At 41.1% G+C, this 23,752-nt stretch overlaps 1 protein-coding gene across 1 annotated transcript in view; it reads right to left on the bottom strand.

The window, feature by feature from the left end:
* MMRN1 (multimerin 1) overlaps positions 1-20,826 on the bottom strand; it is a 79,694-nt gene extending 58,868 nt beyond the window's left edge. The window contains exons 1-2 of the mRNA XM_081332933.1: positions 20,001-20,826; positions 3,847-3,966 (exon numbers count right to left, since the gene is read on the bottom strand). Coding sequence (XP_081189059.1) covers positions 3,847-3,966; positions 20,001-20,593 — 713 coding nt within the window. The 5' untranslated portion in view covers positions 20,594-20,826. The remainder of the gene's footprint in view (positions 1-3,846; positions 3,967-20,000) is intronic.
* Between the last annotated feature and the right edge of the window lie 2,926 nt (positions 20,827-23,752).

Here is a 23,752-nt window from a genome sequence, read left to right as displayed (position 1 = left end):
AGAAAAGTGAGTCCCTTAAGTCACTGTGTTCATGATTTTTTTTAAAAAAATATCCTTTTTTTGAGGGTATACAATCTGTCTATTTAATAGTTTGGTTTTCTTTGTCTCCCACAGAATTTGTATCCTGTAAGAATATAAGCAAGCATTGTGAAACAAATTGTGGCATGGTGAGATGGAGAAAATGCTAATATTGGCGAAAGGAAGAATGTTATGAATTCAAGGTGCATTTTGATGCTAATATCCGTGTCCTCAATACATTTCAGCATTTCAGAAGGTTTTCCCTGATCATCATTTAAATCCCTTTCACACATATCCAGTTATCTAAGAATAAGAAATGTGTTTGGATTGCTATGGATTCCTAATCAATTGTCTTCAGCTCCTTACATGAATTTCTGAGGTAAAACTAAGACTGCAACCTGACCTGATTGAAAAGAAGAAATGATTTGGGGAAAACAACTCCATGCATATTTCAAATGCTGAATGACTATGTAATTAAATTTGCTGTTGATCTTGGATGAAGGGTATTTCAGACACAGCGACAAAGATATGAACACTGAAATGGTTTTGAGTTTTATAAAAGGAGATGGATTACATTTTAAAAGAAATTCCTCCTAGAATTTAATCTGTGTTATAGATATGCCAGCCTGCCACCTAGTGGAACAAAAAAGGTTTGAAGGTCCTGGAAAATCTGATTCACACATTTGGAGAATTAAAACAAATCTTTCCCCAAACTGCTCTCCTCTCAAAATGTTACATTTCTAGAATTTTCAGATGAAGGTCATGCTCGGTGAAGAATCTGAGGAATCTAGAAATAAAGTATTATTTTGAGGAAAACTGAATGAAAACACTTATTGTTGTGCTCCTTTCAATACATTTAAGAATGCTCAAGTGGAGAAGGCAAATAACCATCCATTTCAATTTCAGGAAATTCTCCTAGCAGAAGATTTTTATTTTTATTTTTTAGATGTTGAAAACTTAAAAACCTAGCATCCAACACATAGGTAGAGATAGGGAAATCAGTTTGTTTCTAGGCTTCAGGGTTTTTTTTCTTAACATTCCTCTTCTATTTCATTTATGCTTTAGAATTATCTTTTAATGTGTGAGATTTATCTTTTAATGTGTGAGAATTGTTACTTAATCATATATCTACTTTCAAAATACCTTTTCTATCAAAATAGACTTTTTTTAAAAAAAATGGTTTTAGAGTTATTGGGGAAAATTTAGGAAGTGCAAAAGCTCTTAAGTTTTCTGAATGAATAACAAAAGCTTATGAATAACAAAATTGGCAATTCATATTTATTTATTTATTTATTATTTTGACTTATATACCGCCCTATTCCCGTAGGACTCAGAGCGGTTTACAGGGCAATTAAAATCATACCATACAAAAGTTAAAAAATTTAAAACAATTAATTAAATTTAAAGCCCAAAGTTTAAAAAGTTAAAACATTAAAACCCAATTAAAACCCCTCAGTCTAGGCCCGACAGCTCAAAGAGCCAGGTTTTCAGGTCCTGGCGGAATGAGCGGAAGTCGGAGGCAGTCCTAATTTCCATCGGAAGTTGGTTCCAGAGGGCAGGCGCACCCACAGAGAAGGCCCTCTCTCTGGTAGTCACCCGCCAGCAATCCTTCACTGGCAGTACCCTAAGAAGGCCCTCCCTGTGGGAGCGCACAGGACGATGGGAAGTTGATGCCGGCAGCAGGTGCTCCCTCAGATAATCCGGACCCAAGCCATTTAGGGCTTTATAGGTCATCACCAGCACCTTGAATCTCACTCGGAGGGCAACTGGAAGCCAATGCAGCTCGCGGAGAAGAGGTGTTACACAGGACTATTGGGAAACTCCCATCACAACTCGCGCGGCTGCATTCTGCACCAGTTGAAGCCTCCGAGTGGTCCTCAAGGGCAGCCCCATGTATTCACAAAGATCCATTACCACAAAACATCCTTAATCATGAGTTGCCTAAATGTAGCCTGGGTACCACAAATAACCTAGACAGAATAAATTATATCACTTCTGAACACAGAGGAGGTGACCACCCCTCTGTTCTGTTTAGATCTGACAATATTTACAAGCTTTCTTAGTTCAGAAAAACTTGTCAGTTTAGATTACTGTACAAGAGCTGGATGAAAAATAGATGAAATTCTGAGGAGTTACAAACTCATTGACTATGGATGTCTGCAGAATCTCATTGTATTTGTCAACCAGCCACTCTAAAACCTAGCCACACACCAGCTTGCCTTAGTCCAATCGCTGAAAGAGAATTCGGCCTTGTTTGAAATCAGACTTCACCTATAGATGTTACATAACGTAATAGTGTTACACAACTTCATGCTTGAATTGTCTTTTCTAACACACACGTTTACGCAGACAAGCTGGTTTGGCACACTGAAACAGGGGTAGCGGTTTGTGGCGTCAAAAGCAATAAACACATACGATAAAAACTGGAAGGGTTTATTAAGCAAAGCACACCAAAAGCATTACTTCAGCCACAAAGCACAATTTAAACAGGAAATATCCATTGGCAAGGCAGGAAAACAGCACATACAATATTCAGTAGAAAATGGTAAACACGGGTCAGAAATCTACATCCTTTAATAGTTCATTTAGTTTAGTACAGTCTCTTTTCCTCATATTATTCTGGCTAGTGTTTACCAACTTTCGTAGGTAGATCTAACCTGAGGTTTGTTTCTTGGAGTGATTGATAGAATGTTTATTTCTTAATTAATTAATCAGATATCTCTCCAGACACTGGCAGATGGCAGACATTCCACAGATAAAGAGTATAAATGGGTAAAGAAAATCTGCCTGACCACGACAGTCTAACTTCCTGCAGTTGGCTAACTTTATGATTAATAGTTTAAGAGCATACTATATTGATACCATTAATTAAAATCTAGAAATGTCAGAACAACTAGACACAGAGACCGTTTTTCCCCTCCTGCCATCAGTCTGCTGAATACCTAATTCCTATAGTACTGGCTCATGTCTAAGGATATTTACTCATGTAGTAGGGCTGTAGTACTGTAATCCTCATCTTTTCTACTACCTAGTTATTTTATGTACGAATTGAACAAATAATCCACTATTTAACAGAGCAAAGGTTTATGAAAATGAATGTAGCATAGCTATAATTCATGGTGATGAATTAAGCAAACACCTGTATTTGTCATTTAATCCAGAAGTGTACTCCTATTTGACCAACAAGGAAGATTTCTGAATGAATCCACCAGATGTTCAAGTGAAACTGTAACTATTTCATTTCAGTACACTGAAACAAATTTATCTCCCAATATAGGTAACAATATAAAATCACTTTCATGTTTTTGAAGATATAGTCTTCATGTGAAATTAATTATTAGAATCCAGTGGCACATAACTTGGAAAAATAAAACTTGGCTTATAATGCGTTAGTCAAAAGAAATTATAAACTAATAATTTAAAGATACTGTGCTGCTTTTTTTGTATAAAGAAGGATCATGTACCTTTCATGCAGAAAGTCCAAAGTTCAACCCTCAACATCTCCAGCTAGGATTAAAAAAGCTTCTTATCTGAAATTCTGGATAGTTTTTGTCAATTATTATACTGAAGTAGGTGGAAGGTTGATATGTAACTATATTCTGTGATCCACAACTAAGAAAACTTTAATTCTTCCAGTATCTTTAGCAGAAACATCATTTAATATTATCTTCCTGGATGGACTATTCTGTATATTTCAGTTTCTCTCTTCCTATAGATTGGCCTAGCTGATAAGGGGACTGAATATTTCTAAGCAGTTTCCACTGTCTTCATTAATGTAGCTGATCATCATTTTAAAAGCACCTCAGCGATATAAATCCTATTACATACCTTGTTCCACAGGATCCTGTAACCCAAGTGCATGGCTTGGCTCTCCCAGAGCTATAGGTTTGTACATTGTCAACCACAATGGTGGGTTGAAGCCTTGTGTGAACATAGGCACACCAATTCCTAAGCAAAAAGAAAGTGAAACAAAATTTATTATACAACTGACAACATAAATGAAAATTCTGATTGGCATCTGGAAAAAAAACATCCACTACTGTATTTTCAGGCGTATAAGACGACTGGGCGTATAAGACGACCCCCCCCCCAACTTTTGAGGTGATTTTCATGGGTTAAAAAGTCGTCTTATACGGCGGAAAATACAGTAGGTTAAGAGGTAGGAAGATGCAGATTTCGTTCCCATTCCAGAATTAATGGCTTGTTATTTCCAAGGCAGTAAGTACAGCTGACCAACCAAAATAGATTTACATGCTTACCAGGAATGCAACCATTTACCAGTATAAGTTTGAGGACTTGTGAGGAGCCTTCTCAGATTTACACGTGGCAGAATTTGGATCCACTCTATTAGATTACTACCCATATAGACATATGTCTAGGGAGATTCTCAGTCATCCAGGTCATGGTTACCACAAAGATGTTTATTTTATTTATTTATTTATTTATTTTAATCCCATTTATATCCCGCCCTTCTCCAAAGACTCAGGGCGGCTTACAAGCTTAGCAGTAGCCTTCATTCTATGTATATGCCTGCTTATTAGGGCTTTAGTACTGAAGAAGCTTTTTGAATGAAAAGGGAAACATCTTCAAGCAAAAGCAAAATCCAGTTGCCTTTTGAAAAAAGTATCATTTGGATATCCACGACTATCATCTCCATTGATGTCTGGCATTATAGCAACCAATAACAATGAATAGTACAGCGCTAACTGCATTTAAGTAACTTGCTTACAAGGGAAACAAAAAGAAAAGGTAGAAATATAAACCCATGCTTGATCAAATTTGGAATAAGCTAATCTATTTTCATCCCAAAATAGTTAATCTGTTTTCATCTCAAAATACAGTCACTTACTGTATATAGGCCCATTCTGATCTGTTTCCTTCTGAATCATTGAATTATACAGCTGGAAGGGACCTTGGAGGTTTTCTAGTCCAACCCTCTGCCCAAGGCAGGAGTCTTTATACCATCCCCAACAAATGGTTGCCCAATCTTTTCTTGAAAACCTCCAGCAATGGAGCACCCACAACTGTGGGAGGCAAGCTGTTCTATTGATTAATCTTTCTCACTGTCACGAAATTCCTCCTTAGTTCCAGTTATATAGCTTAACTGTAATAAGTGTGTGGTATGGGGAGAAGATTAAGTAGCCAATGGAATGTTTTGTGACCAAAGACTTACAGTGAAACTCTTGAAAACTGTGAAAGCTTGTGGATGTTTATCTTCTGATCAGCGGTGGGATTCAAATATCTGAACAACCGGTTCTCTGTGTGGATGCTGCTTCCAGAAGTCCATTCTGGGCCTGGGCAACAAAAAAATTAGCTACCGGTTCTGCTGAACTGGTGCGAACCAGCTGAATCCCACCACTGCTTCTGAAGGGCACATTATGGGAAGTTTGCACTCTTGATATTCCATTCATATTGGGAGGAGCTGACTTCCCACACACCCATGGGGATGGCTGGAGACTTCAGGATGTTCCCTCCACCTTGTTAAACTTCCTCCTCCTATTTTTCCCTACTCTGAGGTCAGCTGGATTCAGAGAGAGTGACTGTCCTAAAGTCACAAAATCGACTTTCATGCCTAAAGGAGGGACCAGAACTGACAGCTTCCTGGTTTCTAGCCTGGTGCCTTTACCACTAGATCACACTCGCTCTCAAATGTCTAAGTCAGGGGGTCTTCAAACCTGGCCCTTTTATGACTTGTGGACTTCAACTCCCAGAATTCCTCAGCCAGTGGGCCTGGCTGAGGAATTCTGGGAGTTGAAGTCCACAAGTCATAAAAGGGCCAGGTTTGAAGACCCCCTGGTCTAAGTTATCAAAATATAAAAATACAATTACCCCAAAACAGCAGCACGAAACACTGAAAATAACAACAGTGAAAAATTTCCAGTTTATATTATGTACATAAACATTGAGCTGGAAAATATTCTGTCCTGGCTCAGTCTATGTATGATCATCCTACCCACTTGAGCTTCCCCATCTGTCTTCCATTGATCATCCCTTGACTAACATTGCATAGCCTTCATAGTGGGTAAAAGCCAAGAGAAAATGCCTCTTCCTTCTTCATGATTTTCTTCCTGTTTTTTTATTAAATGTTTTTTGTCTATGTGCAGAAAAAGCAAGGAAAAATAGGTTCCCCCCCCCCCGTCATGGGAAAAAGATTTCTTGATTTACCCTGAAGTTACCCCTGCAACTATGCACCTTATCACCTGTAAAACATGGACACTGAGACAGCTAACTGAGTCTAGGAGTACATCCAAAGAATTATTGGAATCTCCAAGAAAGTAAAAAAAAACATTTAAAATACAAGCCCACAGTTTTGGCTGAATTAATCTTAAACTTGATCCTTTCCTCCAGCCCATGAGTGACATCAAAATCTACTTTAGAATTTCAGCAGCATTTTTGAATGAAGAGGACAAGGTATGTGATAAGTAAAAGTTAGACAGCTTAAATCCCTATACTGAAACTAAAGTCTAAGGCTGCAAATGTGATTTGGTTAATGTTTCATGAATTCTCAATATCGATCAGCAGATGGCAGCCTTTCCCAAGGCACATTTCCAAGACTTTTGATAGGCTAGCAAACAGATAGACTAAGATAATGTACTGTCTTTCTGTAAAGTTTTTCTTGAGTTGCCCAGCTTCCCAGTCCTAGTATTTGAGAATATAACCTGTTCTTCTTAATTTATATATCTTAATTTATACAAAAAGCCTTAATTAATAAAAACATTATTCAAATTAGTTTGACTAATTTTGAACTAATATTCAAATTAGTTTGACTCCCAATGACTTCGTGAACATAGCCATTTATGTTTCTCGACAACAAAGTAAAAATTTGTTGGAATTTGTTCAGTATTCTAGTCTAGCCTAGGTCTATGCCAGGACACTAGTCTCTATCTTAGGGTCCTGACATAGCCTGCCAGTCAGCTATGTAGCTACTTATCTGACATGTCCTTGCTTATCTTCAAAGACCATGTGAGTTAGCCGTGTGTTGATAATTGAAATTCCATGGGTCCATGGAAAAGAATGAGGAAGCATATGTGATGTTGTCAAGATAGAAATCCTGTAAAATTGGAATGAAAATATATAAGGATGACATTTTGTGTCACGGTGTTACTGCACACACAACACCATTTTTGATATAATCTTGATTTGCTGGGGATCCAGACATTAAGCATAGTGATTGACCAAGATTTTTTTTAAAAAAAGAGCAAAAGTAATGACCAATCAAGCAGGAAATAAATGTATAGACTGTTTTTAAAAATGCATACTTTAGGATGTATTCATATACTTATATATATGTAGCTAGCATCCAGTAGTGCAGGGGTCCCCAACCCCTGGTATGTTGACTGGTACAGGTACCAGATCACGGCATGCCAACAACTGGTCCACACAAACAAGCAAAGCCCCATCCATGGGATGCAGGCAGCACACAAAACCACACACTCTCTGGTCCGTGGAAAAACCTTTCTCCATGGAACTGGTCCCTGGTGCCCAAAAGGTTGGGGACCTCTGCTGTAGAGGAATATCTGCACAATGTATGGGCTAAATCCTCCCATGTCTGGACAGGAGAGTCCACAGATGGTCAGAGAGAATAAGAAAGCTAAGATCTTATTGGGCTTTCAGATCCAGATACTAGCCTATAATTCAGACACTGTGATAGTGACCCAGAAGAGAGTGGTGATGATAGATGTCACTTGGAGACACTCTGAGAGATTCTTTGGTTCTATGACTCGTAAACTGGGAACTATAGCTCCAGCAATCCCAAGAATAATGTCAGAAGAATGTAGTGCTCTCTGTTCAGAAGAATATAGTGCTAAGAACAGTTAAGAGAGCCTGTTTGGTCTAGTGCAGGGGTAGGCAACCATGCAGGGGTAGGCAACCATGCATGGCTCAGCATGGCTGGCTCAGGAATTCTGGGAGTTGAAGTCCACAAGTCATTTTTTATTTTATTTTATTTATTTTTTTATTTTAATTCCATTTATATCCCACCCTTCTCCGAAGACTCAGGGCAGCTTACAAGCTTAGCAGTAGCCTTCATTCTATGTATATGCCTGCATGTTAGGGCTTTCACACACACCCCAAGCGGCATTATTACAAAGTCAGCTTATTGCCCCCAACAATCTGGGTCCTCATTTTACCTACCTCGGAAGGATGGAAGGCTGAGTCAACCTTGAGCCTGGTGGGACTCGAACCTGCACTGATTGCAGGCAGCTGGTGTTACTTAAGGAGGCATCAGCCCACTGCTCCACCAAGAGCCAAGGTTGCCTACCCCTGGTCTAGTGGTTTAGGCACCAGGCAAGAAAGCGGGAGACCATCTGTTCAAGCCCCACCTTAGCCATGGAAGCCAGCTGGATGATTAGGCCAGTCATTCACTCCAATCCACCTTGGGTTATTATTCTGGGGAAAATAGGAGGAAGGAGTATTGTGTGTTTCATTTCTTTAAGTTATTTATAAAAAAATAATAAAGGCAGGATATAAGAAAGAAAGCAAAGCAAGCAAGCAAGAAAAAAGAAACAAAGAAGATACTGAACAGAACTTTCAAACTCCCAGGCCTCTAGTAGAGGATCTGAGATTGAAAAAGACCTTTTCAAGGGTCTACAAAGTCAAGTCCATAAAAAATTTCTCAGTTTTCATTTCCAATACAGCTAATTCTCAACTTGCAACCCATAACTGAGCCCAAAATTTATGTTGCCAAGCAAGATGTTTGAGTTTTGCCTCATTTAATGACCTTTCTGGCCACAGTTGTTAAGTGAATCACTGCACTTGTTAAATTAATAACACAGTTGCTAAGTAAATCTGGTTTCCCCGTTGACTTTGATTGGCAGAAGGCCGCAAAAGGTGATCACATGATCCTGGGTCACTGCAACCATCATTAATATGAGTCAGTTTCCAACTATCTGAATATTGGTCACATGACCATGGGGATGCTGCAATGGTCATAAGAGTGAAAAATGGTCATAAGTCACATTTTTCAGTGATGTTATAACTTTGAGCAGTCACTAAATAAACTGTTGTAAGTCAAAGACTAGCTATACCGTATTTTCTGGCGTATAAGACGACTTTTGAGCCCCTGAAAATCTTCTCAAAGGTTGGGGGGTCGTGTTATACGCCCAGTCGCCTTATACGCCAGAAAATCAGTGGGTGGCGTCTGGCGGGAGCCGGCAGGGCAGTCCTGCGCACGCGCGCACTCCCCGGCTGCTCCTTAGCAGCTGGGGAGTGCGCGTGTGTGCAGGACTGCCCTGCCGACTCCCATCTGACGCTCTTCGCTCTTGAGGCAGCTGCTGCCTCAAGAGGGAAGAGCCGGCTCGCTCTACCTTCTTGAGGCAGCAGCTGCCTCAAGAGGGAAGAGCGTGGAGCCGGCAGGGAAGTCCTGCTCCCGTCTGATGCTGCGCTTCCGCCGGGCGGTGCTGGCCGAGACGAGCCAGCAGGCAGCCGCCGTAAGCGCGGCGCTGAGGGGCAGCAGCCCCATGCGCAGCAGCAGCCGCCGGCTCAGCAACAGGTCCCAGCGCAGGAGCCGCACCGCCAGGCTGCCCAGGAAAAGCAGCCACACCGAGAGGCTGCACGCCCAGTCCAGCTCCATGAGGGGCAGGGCGGGAAGCCGGTCGGGAAGAGGGACCGGGAGCCCGGGCCGAGCGCGCCTCGGCCGACAGTGAGAGGGAAGCGGCACATGAAAAAGAGGCTGCGGGCAGAGCTGCCCCGCCCTGCGCCGAATGGGAGAAGTTCAAGGCCTGGGGGGGGAAAGCAGGAGGGGCGCTGGCCGTGGCGGGTGGCGGCTGCCCTCCGGCGCTGCCTGCTGCCTGGGAAACGCTGCGTCTCGGGGGCCAGCAGAAGCGCGGGAGCAGTGGGAGGGCCGGCGGGGCCAGTCGGGCCTTCGCCTCCTCTGCGACGGACAGGGAGGGCAGGGCATGTAAGTATTTTCCGGCGTATAAGACAAAAAACCTTGAAAAACTTCTTAAAAGTAGGGGGTCGTCTTATACGCCGGGTCGTCTTATACGCCGGAAAATACGGTACATAATTCTACTGATACATAGAAATCACCTACTATATACTCTCTTTGGGGTCCTCGGTCATTTTTAACAATGTAAAGGGGTGCTGACACCAAAATGTTTGAGAAACACTGGTCTAGAGAGATCAAGGGAATATTTATTTCTAATCTATTTAGAAGGCCAAATGTGTATAAAACATAAATGAAAGGTTCTTCATGACTTTTTGCCCAATGTTAACACTCTTCCAGTCAGTGTTATTTCCCACATCCCTTCATATAATTGATTCATAAATCAATTGTTTTCCAGTGCGCAGCAAATAACAAAAAGAAAATTAAATTCCAATGTCCCAACCTTGTATATATCCTGGGAGCAATGGACAACAATATTACACTGCAATTAATAATTGAAAGAGTGTTATATAATGTTCAAAATTTCCTTTAAAAAATGTCCAGCCACCATGAATTATTAATTGGGCACTGCCACCAGAAACGATAATGCCACTTTGATCACAATCCTTTGACCAACATAATGCAATTTCAGGTGTGTACTATTGTCCGTGCATTGCTTTTACAGTCAGTTCTTGAAGACTTGCAGAAATAGATTTAAAATGAAACTTCTGTTGAAATCTAATTCATTCCACACATACTAGAAACCTAAACATTGCCTCAGTGGTGTGATAAAGATCATTAAGCAGCAGCTGAAAAATTAAAAGGCTGTTTAAATGGGTGGAAATGTATGAACCTCTAGGATATAACTGATGAAGTAGGCTGTATGTACAGCATGTATATACAGAACAGGCCCCAAAATTAATATAGGAAGACCAGGATGTACATTCTGCTAGTCCCTAAGGCCACATGTCCAAATGATGCATGTGCTTAGCATAATGGTTGCCTGGTTACCAAGATACCAGGCAGAATGATTCTGTTCCTTTCCATGAGGCCAATCTCTGACCTCATTACTGAAAGTTTAGAGGTCATCGTTGGAATCCCATTCCCCAAGTTCCTGCTACACCCATTTGGCAACTACCAGATTCCTTACCATGCTTTCTTTACTTGTTCATTCCTAAATATCCTGGAGGTTGGCATGTAGTAAAGTTAATCTGTTCTCCAGTATCATTGTGAAGGAATATACAGGGAAGCCATCACTAAGAGCCTGGAGAATTTGGTTTTCAAGTGGAGGGAGGGAGGGAGGGAGGGAGGGAGGGAGGGAGGGAGGGAGGGAGAGAGAGAGAGAGAGAGAGAGAGAGAGAGAGAGAGAGAGAGAGAGAGAGAAGGATAGGAGGGAGGGAGAGGAAGGAAGGGAGGGAGGGAGGGAGGGAGGAAGAAAGAAAGAAAGAAAGAAAGAAAGAAAGAAAGAAAGAAAGAAAGAAAGAAAGAAAGAAAGAAAGAAAGAAAGAAAGAAAGAAAGAAAGAAAGAAAGAAAGAAAGAAAGAAAGAAAGAAAGAAAGAAAGAAAGAAAGAAAGAAAGAAAGAAAGAAAGAGATAGGAGGGAGGGAGAGGAAGGGAGGGAGGGAGCAAGGAAGGAAGGAAGGTAAGAGGGAGGGAGGGAGAGGGAAGGAGAGAGGGAGGGAAGGAGAGAGGAAGGAAGGAAGGAAGGAAGGAAGGAAGGAAGGAAGGAAGGAAGGAAGGAAGGAAGGAAGGAAGGAAGGAAGGAAGGAAGGAAGGAGAAAGAAAAGAAAGAAAGAAAGAAAGAAAGAAAGAAACGAAGGAAGGAAGGAAGGAAGGAAGGAAGGAAGGAAGGAAGGAAGGAAGGAAGGAAGGAAGGAAGGGATAGGAGGGAGGGAGAGGAAGGGAGGGAGGGAGGGAGGGAGGAAGGAAGGAAGGAAGGAAGGAAGGAAGGAAGGAAGGAAGGAAGGAAGGAAGGAAGGAAGGAAGGAAGGAAGGAAGGAAGGAAGGAAGGAAGTCCCCAAACCAGGCACCTTCTAGTTATGTCAATTTTACTCCCAGTATCTCCCAACCAGTTTTTGCAGAATAAATGTAATACACAGTATGTTGTATTTCTGTTCTTTTTTCCTGACCTACTAACTCCTATTACTGTAGGTCTGAAAATGTTACTTAAGAGTTGCTTATGTCACACTGATTCTCCTGAGCCTGTTCTCACTTCTAAATCAATATTCTCAAATTATTTATTCACCAGATTTTTTCTGTTCATCCAGATTCTTTCTGTTCATGTAGTGTTCGTGTTACTGTATAAAACATGAATTTACCTTTCAGCCCTGAAATATCATACATTCAGTTGACCTTCATGAATATACAAACACAATTTATTGTCTCAAGATCAGTTCTGAATTAAAAGGATATAGTTTGACAAAACAGGGCTATTTTTTCAAACAGAGTGCTTTCCAAAGCAAAATTAACATTAAGACTTCACCCAACTAGAGTTTTAGCTACAGAGTACAGAAAGTCCTCAACTTACAACCACAACTGAGCCCAAATTTTCTGTGGTTAAATGAGCCATTTGTTAAGTGAGGTTTGCCCCGTTTTATGACCTTTCTCACCACAGTGGTTAAGTGGATCATTGCAGTTGATAAGGTAGTAACACGGTTGTTAAGTGAATCTGGCTTCCTCATTGTATTTTCCTTGTCAAAAAGGTTGCAAAAGGTGATCACATGACCTTGGGACACAGCAACGGTCATAAGTATGAGCCGGTTGCCAAGCTGACTGAATTTTGATCACACAATCATGGGGATGCTACAAAGTTTGAAAGTGTGAAAAATGACCTAAATCACGTTTTTCAGTGCTGTTCTAACTTTGAACAGTCACTAAATGAACTATTGAAAATCGAGGACTCCCTGAGCATAGAATCCTCATTCATTTGGAGCTTTTATCTATAGACAGCTAAGGCCTCCTATGGTTGAATTATCATGTATGAAGCAGATTAGAGGCTAAAAAAAATATGGATTTTCATGATTGTCTCTTTCGCACAATCCAAGGCCATGCTTTTTGCCTCAAACACAGCCCTAAAATGCAGTGTGGTATGACTAATCAGTGAAATAATATCTGTTTTCTTCCGGAATGGAGGCCCTGACATTATGTACTACGCATTGCAGACAGGTACTTGTCTATCACCACTTGTTTCCTTTGTCACATGCAGCTTCTGTGATCTTTGGCTAGGGAATGACCCAAATGCTTGCGTCCAAGCTGTACTTTTCCTCCTGCTTGCTTGTTTGACCTCATGAAGTATTTATTTATTATTTCATTTGCCCGGCTTGCATTGCTGCTCCAACCGTAACCCACTTTGAGTCATTTGGACATTCTATTCTATAAAATACGATTTAAAATGGTCATAAAATTCAAATAAATTACATACAACACAGTGCCAAGGACAATAAGTAAAATTCAGTTCAAAATTCAGACTACTTCTAAGGCAGAGGTCCTCAACCTTGGCAATTTTAAGACTTGTGGACTTCAACTCCCAGAATTCCTCAGTCAGACATGCCTGGCTGAGGAATTCTGGGAATTGAAGTCCACAAGTCTTAAAATTGCCAAGGTTGAGGACCTCTGCTCTAAGGCTCCTAAGGCCTGCTTGGGGGTGGGGGGGGGGAGAAGCTTAATCATCTTTCTAAAAGTCAGTAAATTCTCCTTTAAACCAAACTTAACTGCTGGCCTACATATATCGCATGGCAATAATACACAAGTGGTTTGTCATGGTTTTCTTCTGTTTCTCCCAATGTAGCCTATGCAATAGTATTTCCTAATTCTCTTGCATAACTATTAATCAAACAGGGTTGTTCACAAGGTATGGTAAAAAAAAATCAAGATGGCAGCTGTCAGAATGCAACGGAAGTACCACCTTTGCTTGTTTGTGTGTGTGTACAGGTCATCTTTGATTTACAACAGTTCATTTAGTGACTCTCCAAATTACAATGGCATTGAAAAGAAGTGATTTATGGTCGTTTTTCACACTTATGACCGTTGCAGCATCCCCATGGTCACGTGATCAAAATTCAGATATTTGGCAACTGACTCATATTTATGACGGTTGCAGTGTCCCAGGGTCACGGGATCGACCTTCTGACAAGCAAAGTCAATGAGGAAGTCAGGTTCACTTAGCAGCTGTGTTACTAACTTAACAACTGCAGTGATTCACTTAAGAACTGGAGCAAGAGAAGTCATAAAATGGGTCAAAATCACTTAACAACTGTCTCACTTAGCAACAGAAATGTTGGGCTCAAATGTGGTGGTAAGTTGAGGATTACCTGTATTGTCTGTGTGCCACGTGCCTTCTGGACTCTTGGAAGTGGCATTTAACTAGAGGAGCCCTTATAAGAATTTGCCTCAAACCGTGGCAGAAAAAAAAGAGAGTAAAAATGGAGGCGATGGCTGAAGCTATATGGACTTCTATTCTCCCACTGAGGCTGATTGCAATCTAAAAAGCTTATTTTACCGTCTAGTCTGTAACATTCAACTCATAGTGAAACAAGTTAGCAGAACTTCAGCTCTTTGATCTGAAAACTGCTGTTGATAAAGCTTTCATTGTTTAAAGGCTGCTTTACAGCAAATACAGAAAGTAGATTTCTAAATGTCTTCCTTGGCTGTCTGTTTTTGTTAAAATGTCCTTCTGTGCATTAAATGTCTATCTCTTTGGTGTTATTTAAGCAAATTGGTTGGATGTGGCAGGTGTGTTTTATGCAGCACATAGACAAGTGGATTCCAGCATACCTTGAAAATCATCTTTTTTTTAAACCTTACAACTGACTTGTGTATAGAAAAAGAACCCTTCACACATGAGTGTTTCTCAATTGCTGATGCCATAAGTAAAAACTGTAAGAATTCAGAAAGCTTACCTAACAAGGAAGCAGAAGAGAAAAAATTAAGGCCGCATTTCTACATAGAACAGCAGTTTTTCAGAATAGGGAGATTTTGGCCAAAGCTTCCAATGGAGAGGACAAATATTTGTATATCACCGTGGAAAAAAAAATCTTATAATAAATTCATCTTGACAGGAAAAGAAATTCTGTGCGAGAGGAAAGCATTACATTCTTTCATGCTGTTTCCCACACTCTTCCAACAATTCCACTGTATTGCTGTAAACTGATACCCCATAATCTTCACAGCATGAGGGAAGTTGGGAAAACCTGTAGTGAAATTTAGTTCTTTGGATTTTTTTAAATAAACTCCTGTGTAAGTTGTTAGCAGTTAACATGTTTATTTATAGCTCATGGATAACAGTTGCAGGTTATATAACTGCCTTCTTTATAAGGTGGTCCTTTAAAAGAGGAGGGGTGGCAGAAAAGGGAGGGAGATAGATGGAAGGGAGGGAGGAAGGGAAGAAGGAAGGAAAGAAAGAAAGAAAGAAAGAAAGAAAGAAAGAAAGAAAGAAAGAAAGAAAGAAAGAAAGAAAGAAAGAAAGAAAGAAAGAAGCAAGGGACGGAAGGGCAGAGGAAGGAGAGAGAGAGAGAGGAAGGAAGGAAGGAAGGAAGGAAGGAAGGAAGGAAGGGAGGGAGGGAGGGAGGGAGGGAGGGAGGAAGGAAGGAAGGAAGGAAGGAAGGAAGGAAGGAAGGAAGGAAGGAAGGAAGGAAGGAAGGAAGGAAGGAAGGAAGGAAATTAACTCTGAACTAATGGTACAGTATAATTCTGAGGTTTCCAAATTCCAGTATTATATTCTTTGGTCCCTAGCTCATAACATATTTTAAAGACCATGTTGTAAACTAAATTCAAGTTTAGTTTAGTTTTTAGTTTTATTAAATTTTTATACCGCCCTTCTCCCGAGGGACTCAGGGCGGTGAACAGGGCATATGATAAAAATACAAAACTACAAAAGTTAAAATAGAATTAAATTAATGCCCAAGATAAAACAATAAAATATACAAATATTTAAAACCCAAATTAACTCCCCATCAGGCCAGGCCAGCTTGTTCAAACAGGTGGGTCTTTAACCCGCGCCGGAAGGAGCGGAGATCCGGTGCCATCCGGAGCTCCACCGGCAGTTGATTCCACAAAGCCGGGGCGCCCACAGAGAAGGCCCTCCCCCTGGGGGCCACCAGCCGGCATTCTCTGACTGGAGGCACCCTGAGGAGGCCCTCTCTGTGGGAACGCACAGGGCGGAGGGGAGTTGACGCCGGCAGCAGGTGGTCCCCGAGGTATTCCGGACCCATGCCATGTAGTAATGTCTGGTTCCTGTTATTAAATTTATGGCTGTAATATAATACTAGTCAGTAGCCAATTGCTATTATTTCAGGATGAATGGGAATGATAAAGCAAGGGGGAAGGGGATGAGACAACTAAAAATTTTACTGCTCTTACAAGTTGTACAGATTGTTCATGTGAATACCATCTGAACAAATAGCTTAATTCTGCCCAGAGTCATTATCTGTACTATTCAAGCAATTGCATTTCAAAAATTAAAAATCCAGAAGGTTAAAGGGAAATTACTTATATTTTTTACAAACAGCAAGAAATGGCATACTATACCTTAAACCCTCCAAACCTATGAATATAATATTACTTATTCAATGGTTTATTTTTTGGCTTCCATGCTCAGTATGCTGCCAGCTAATAAAGTCTCTTGGCAATTATAAGAATAAAAACAAAGACATTAAAAACAAAATAGCAATTAATATGAGACAAGTACCACACATAAAATTATAAAAATTAACAATTCAAACCAAAATGTTTGAATTTGTATTTTTTATATATTTGCCCTGTTCACCGCCCTGAGTCCTCCGGGAGAAGGGCGGTATATAAATAAAATTAATAATAATAATAATAATAAAAATGTACAAACGTGGTGGGATCCCACCACTGGAGAAGTAGAGAAGTGAAACAGCTGAGTAGCCCTGAGTCTCTTTGGGGAGGAAAAGGCTGAAGTATTTACCTTGGAGTCATGCAATGTGTACTTTAGTCTGGCAAGATTCCTGCCTATAAGTAAGGAACATATCCCTCTGATCAGCTCATTGTGTCATTTCTGGTTCCTCGCACCTGACATTAAACATGTTTGGAGGGCTTTTCTACAAGATGGCATTCCAAAGGGCGGTATAAAAATATAATAAATAAATAAATAAATATTTGGGACAGCAACAGAGAAGGCCCCCACCCCAAGCCCTTGTCAGAAGTGGTGAATGCTCCAACACTAGAAGTTTTTAAGAAGAGACTGGCCAGCCATTTGTCTGAAATGGTATAGGGTTTCCTGCCTGAGCAGGGGGTTGGACTAGATGATCTCCAAGGTCCCTTCCAACTTATTATTATTATTATTATTATTATTATTATTATTATTATTATTATTATTATTATTATTATTATTATTATTATTATTATTATTATTACTATCAGATAAACTGTAACAGCTAAAGATGAACTTCCTCAGAAGACCTGAGGTGGGATGAAGGCTCTTACAGAAAAAAGCATATTCTCATGTTAGTTTGGTGTTGTAGTCTCACCTTAGGCATGAAAGCCAGCTGGGTGACTTTGGGTCAGTGACTCTTTCTTAGCCAAACCCACCTGCCAGGATTGTTGTTGTGGACAAAATAGGAAGAGGAAGGAGTATTCTGTATGTTCGCCACCTTCAGTTACTTATAAAGTTATAAAGGATGGGATAAAAATCAAATAAATTAGATTATATATTACAGTGAAACGAATCAGCAGGCAGAGATTCCAAGATTAGCATTCCAAGAGATTCTTTGCAGTCTTCATGAGAACTGCAAAGCTGTGTTTGTGTCTGTGTGTGTGTGTAAAATTTATATTGTTATTTTGATGTTCAATAGGCAGATATAAAAGTTTTTTAAATAAATAAACTGAAGTTTCCATCTGCAACTTGGCTCCCTCCAAATACACTATAGTCTTATCCTCCCTAGCTTCTATGCCAATACTGAGTGAGAATAATGGGGAGTACAGATACTCCTCGTCATACAACAGTTTGTTTAGTGACCGTAAGTTACAGTGGCACTGAAAAATATGACTTATGACAGTTTTTCAGTTACGACCCTTACAGCATCCCCATGAACACGTGATCAAAATTCAGATGCCTGGCTACTGATTCATATTTATGACCATTGCTGTGTCTCAAGATCACGTTATCACCTTTTGCAACCTTCTGACAATCAAAGTCAATGGGAAAGCCGGATTCACTTAACAACTGAGTTACTAACTTATGAACTACGGTGCTTCACTTAACCACTGGGGCAAGAAAGGTCATAAAATGGGGCAAAACTCACTTAACAAATGTCTCACTGAGCAACAGAAAGTTCAGGCTCAGTTGTGGTCGTAAGTCGAGGACTACCTGCTTAAGGTAAAACCATCTGGTGGCTGCTAAGTTAAGAAGGCTGGATAGAAAGGTAAAAACAGAAGCTGCCAATATCTGCCTTGTACCCATCTCCCTATAAAAAATATAGCACCACGGCCCACCGGGATTGATTTTAGTCAAAGAAAACAGTGCCACGTCTGAACCCATGCAAGCAGTGTAGAATACATCAATTCCTAATTTCTATTCCTTCCGTAGACTTTTGATCTGTCTTTTCTGATAAGACACCTCTGAAAAGCTAGTCGCTAAAGAAAGTGGGATACAGGGAAGGAGAAAAGACAAGACAGGGAATAAGCCATCCTTGTCTCCATGGCATTAGGTAGGAGATTTAAAAGTTTTCATAGTTCCAATAAGTCAAGGACATTTTGGGGGCAGCATTTCCCAGTCCGGACCCATCCATCAAGATCTGGACCAATACACTTGGAAGAAGGTTGGTATCATTTCATGGACCTTTATTGAGTCAGTTCAATCTGTTCTTAGGTTTTTCGGGTAAGTGCAGAAGGTTTTCCAAAGGGAATATATAGAAGTTATCACGGTTCACTCCTGACCACAACAGGTTGCAGAGTTGTGATACTGGAATTTAATCGCAGCATTTAAAATGATAGCTTAACCCAAACAATGGATGGATTCGTTCTCTCTCCCTCTCCCTCCCTCCCTCTCTCTCTGTTTGCCAATGCAATTGGTAGTGCTGTGTGGATCTTCAAAGGAGCATTTTGCTTTCTTGATGTAGCTCATCAAAATGAAACAAAATACAGCCATGATGCTGCTTTGCCTCACTGGTTTATTTTTAGTAATTTACTTTGCATTTTTATATGGGGTTGTGTTTTTTGTTTTGTTTTTTGTGCATCTCTTGACTCTGAGTGGCTCAGAACAATATTGAATCAATCAAATTTTCTTGCAATAAAATCAGTATAAAAACTGCAGTGTAGGGCCACATGGTCACTTAACAACAAAAAGACAAACCTATAACGTCCGGAGCCAAAACAGCAACCAACATTCCTTCCATTTATCCTCCAAAGTCTTGGCAAAAGAGCCTAGGAATTTATTAACAGAAGCAAAGAAGATGATCAGGAAGACTGGCTAGTCTTCCAACATTTAATTGAAGCAACAACTCATTGACACAAAAACTCTATGAGGTGTTTTTTTTTTCACAGCAATAGCAGGGGTCTTCAAACCTGGCCCTTTTATGACGTGTGGACTTCAACTCCCAGAATTCCTCAGCCAGGCATGCCTGGCTGAGGAATTCTGGGAGTTGAAGCCCACACATCATAAAAGGGCCATGTTTGAAGACCCCTATCAATAGCTTCATGGACATGCCTACTGAAGTTGCTCACCAGATCCACACACCTTTAATTACAAAGCAGTAATATACTATCCACAGCTGTTAAAACTATTAAAAATAAACATTTTATAATTGATTATTTTTTTATTTTAATAAAAGATTGGGACATTTTGCCTCGCAGAGGGTGCTAGAAATCCTACACGCAGACTGCTTTACTCTTCTCAAGGATCAGTGCAATTTAAATAACCAAAACTATCTGTGACCAGACTATCCACAATTGCTTTCCTCATCATCGCTGCAGTGCCTAGTTCAACACGATTGTGGCATTTATTTACCTATGACTGGCTTCAGTTAATCACCCACCTTTCTCAGGAGTGTCTGCGCTTATTTAAGAACAGAAGAAACTTTACCTAAGATTCTATAAAGTGTGCCAGTCTTCCCAAGGAAAGGGGGGGGGGAAACGGAGATAATATCTTTCTGCTTACTTTCCCCTGGTTGTTTCAAAGCTGGGGCTTCTGTTATCTTTAGCCTGCTGGCGGCTGTTCCTGCTGTAGTCCGATTGCCTGGAAGTCCTGCTCACAACTGGGTTTTTGGGTGTTTCCTTTTCAAGGGGGCCCTTTCGAGGACTGATCTGTGCTGGATGCCCTCCATCCTTAGGTAGGATCAATGTCTTGGATTTTGTAACATCACCATCCCCGTCCTTTTCTCTAAGAGTTTTAAGAGTGATATTTTCTCCTTGCTGCATTGGAACTGGAGTTGGTGAGCTTTGAGTTTCCTCCTGCATTATAAAAGTGCTATGTTTTATGTCCCGTTCATCCTGTTTTACAGTCAGCGCAGAAGGGGGTGTCTCAGAAGAATCCAGTATCGATAATGGCACCTGCACATCTCCAAGGCTCTGAATTTCAGGAACAGTCAAGCCAGGATGACTTACTTCCACTGGGCTGGAATCCGAAATCATGACCAAGGCTGGGTCTGTTGAATTGGCTTCTGCACTGCTTCGTTCCAAGGTTAATAAAAGCAGTACTGAAAATATCTCCCACATTCTCCTGGTTTGCAAGAACCTTAGTATGTCTTTCATATTGTCTTCAGCCGAGGCCACCTAAACTCTTTCACTTTCTGCTGTTGCTTTCACAGTGGATCTGAACCAAATGCCGGTCTGTGAGGTTGTGTTTGCGATAGAGAAAGGAAACAGGTTTTGAGTATTTGAAAGTAGAGCGAGGAAGCTCCGTTTCCTGTTTCTATGGGTTCCTCTGTGACCTGTGACCTCTTGGAGCTGTGGAAGCAAAATTCCTTAGTGGAAGAGTATACCAATTGTCTTTGTTGAAGCTGGAGGAGAGGGAATGGCATAATGTGAACATGGAAATATGCTGTCAGTGAAATCAGTTCAAGACAGAAGGGTGGGGATGTTGAGTAACTTCCCTTTCACACTGAGTAGCTGCAGAGAACACAAGAGACCTGTTCAGTGTCCCACTTGCATAACCTCATATGCCATTCTATGATGTAAGCAAAACTCAAGTTGCTTCTCCATTACAGATAGTCCTTGACCTATGACCATAACTGAGTCCAAAATTTCTGTTGCTAAGTGAGTTTTGCCCTGTTCTACATTCTCTCTTGCCACAATTGTTAAGTGAATCACTGCAGTTGTTAAGTTAGTAACACTAGATTACTAGGTTTCCTATGCCCAAAGTTACTTTCAGTGAATCTGGCTTCCCTGTTGACTTTGCTTGTCAGAAGGTTGCAAAAGGGGATCACATGACCCCCCCCCCCCAGGATGCTGCAACTGTCATAAATATGAGTTAGTTGACAAGCTTCTGACTTTTGATCACATCTCCATGGGGATGCTGCAACGACTGTAAGTGTGAAAAACTGTCATAAGTCACAAGTGCCGTTGTAACTTCAAACAATCACCAAATGAACTGCTGTAAGTCGAGGACTATCTAGTTTTGCTCTCCACACCATAATGTTCTATCTGTATACTGTATCTGTTCAGGTTTATATGTATATATCATCATTATTCCAAGGATCTTTAATGTACTCCTCATAACAGCACTACATAATGGAACATAGTAAAATAAGAATTAGCTTGAACTTAACCTGGATCCTTTATCCCAGAGTTCACCAACCTTTCCAGCTTGGCGGCCCAGAGGGGAGAGGGGCAAAAGAGAGGATGATTTGGGGGGGCAGGTGTGTGCACACGTGCATGCACATGCACGAGCACCAGTTGCTTGCGTGAGTGGGTCAGAGAGTGCCCATGATGCTCCCACAAGTGAGGTCCCAAGCGCTTGTGAAGCTCACACAAGTGAGGCCCCAAATGCTCACGCAAATGGGGCCATGAGCACCCACAACACTCACAGGTGTGGGGCCCAGAGGGTCTGCGACTCTCACTTGAGTGGGCCTGTTTGCGAACAGGCCATGGACCAGTAGTTGGGTCACAGGTTGGGGAACTCTGCTTTAGCCTGAGTTTCATCTGCCACCATAATTTCAATTTTCTATCACTACAAATTCTTCTATCTATCTTTCAGTCTGGGATGGTTGGTGCCACACATTAGTTTTATCCATTTTGCACAGCACATCTTATTTTTGTTTGCACAAGGCTTTGATTCTTTAGGGCAAGGATACATGAAGTCCCTTGCTATCATCCTAAAAATGTCTCACTTTTTTTCAACTGCTTAAGTAAGATTATCCAAAAGACGGGTGGTTAGCACATGATGCAAGTTGCTATAGAATAGATCAAACACTTGCTTGAAATGCCCATTGCAGCTGCCGATAATTTCCTATCCCCAATTTTTTTCCCAACTGACTTTCCCCATGAGACAGCAGAGGGAGCTTCCATCTCCTATCTTGACAAAGTGTCATATTAACTAGAAGGAGGACCCAGAGAATACATGTTCTCAGCGCACCTGATGGAACTGCAGCTTTAATTTCAACAATAATACATTGAATTTTTCTAAGGGAAGTTTCTGTTTCATGAAAATAGACGTGAGTCAAGTTAGTACAAGGGACGTGGTGGCTCAGTGAGTTAGGATGCTGAGCTTGTCGATCAGAAGGTCGGTAGTTTGGCTGGTCGAATCCTGAGTGCCGCATAACAGAGTGAGCGCCTGTTACTCGTCCCAGCTTCTGCCAACCTAGCAGTTCAAAAGCACGTAAAAATGCAAGTAGAAAAATAGGGACCACTACGGTGGGAAGGTACGTCTTTGGTGCGCCTTTGGCGTCTAGTCATGCCGACCACATGACCACGGACATGTCCTCGGACAAGCACTGGCTCTTCGGCTTTGAAACGGAGATGAGCACCGGCCCCTAGAGTTGGAAACGACTAGCACGCATGTGCGGGGGAACCTTTACATTTACCTTTTACAAGTTAGTACATATTGTTTCAAGGGCAGTTTACCTTACCAGTGCAAAATACCTTCAAATTCACTTCATAATATGAAACTCAACAGTACTGGGAAGCTCCTCCACGTTGGGATGACCAGATATATCTATCATTGCTGTAGGCACTATTTTTCATCCTGGACGCCCACCCCATTTTTATCCCCTGGTTATACCTGTGGGTGCAAAAACCATCAAAAAGGGAGCAAGCATCTTCTGGTTGCTATGAAGTGATGTGAGCGGCTGTATGCATCTTGCTAAGCTTGTAGCACATCAACTAATTGTAACTGAAAGGTGGACATCTCGGAGTGGACGTGGGCAGCCACTGAAACAAGATCCCATTTTCTCTGTGGTTAGTGCAAAGGCTCCCTACATTTCAGCAGCTGCTAGCCTCTCATTAACAGTCCTTCTTGTGAAATGGGCAAGACATAAACCACTCAGATTAGCCGGACAGAACTGCTGTGCTGACCTGCAACGGTAACAGTTAATCATAGGCCAAGCGGGATTGGAAAGAAACCAAGCAGTGACGATTCAGCCAGACATTCTGAATCGTTTGTGTTTACACTCCTGTGCTTTCTCTGTGTTTTGTAGCCTGTAATATGCCTTCACAGAAAGTAATTGCTGTGGAGGCGATTGGAGTAGGGTGTTCTTTGGCAGCCTAGAAAGGGAGAAGGAGGGACTCGTGAAACAGCAAAATCAAAGCTGAGACCCATAGCTAATTCAGGGCAGCAGATCAACCTTGCCCGGTCAAAATCAATTAGTCGTTGTTGGAAGAACATTTTTCATGAGACCTGATAGCAGTCAAAGGCCTGGATTTAATTAAAGAAAACAGGTGGAAAGTATTCACCCAGGAGGAAGAAGGAGCTAT

The sequence above is a fragment of the Vipera berus genome, assembly GCF_964194415.1.
Source record: "Vipera berus genome assembly, chromosome: 7".
In the NCBI taxonomy this organism is placed as follows: Eukaryota; Metazoa; Chordata; class Lepidosauria; order Squamata; family Viperidae; genus Vipera; species Vipera berus.
The sequence above is the reverse complement of the archived record's forward strand: the minus strand, read 5'-3'. Positions and strand labels throughout refer to the sequence as shown.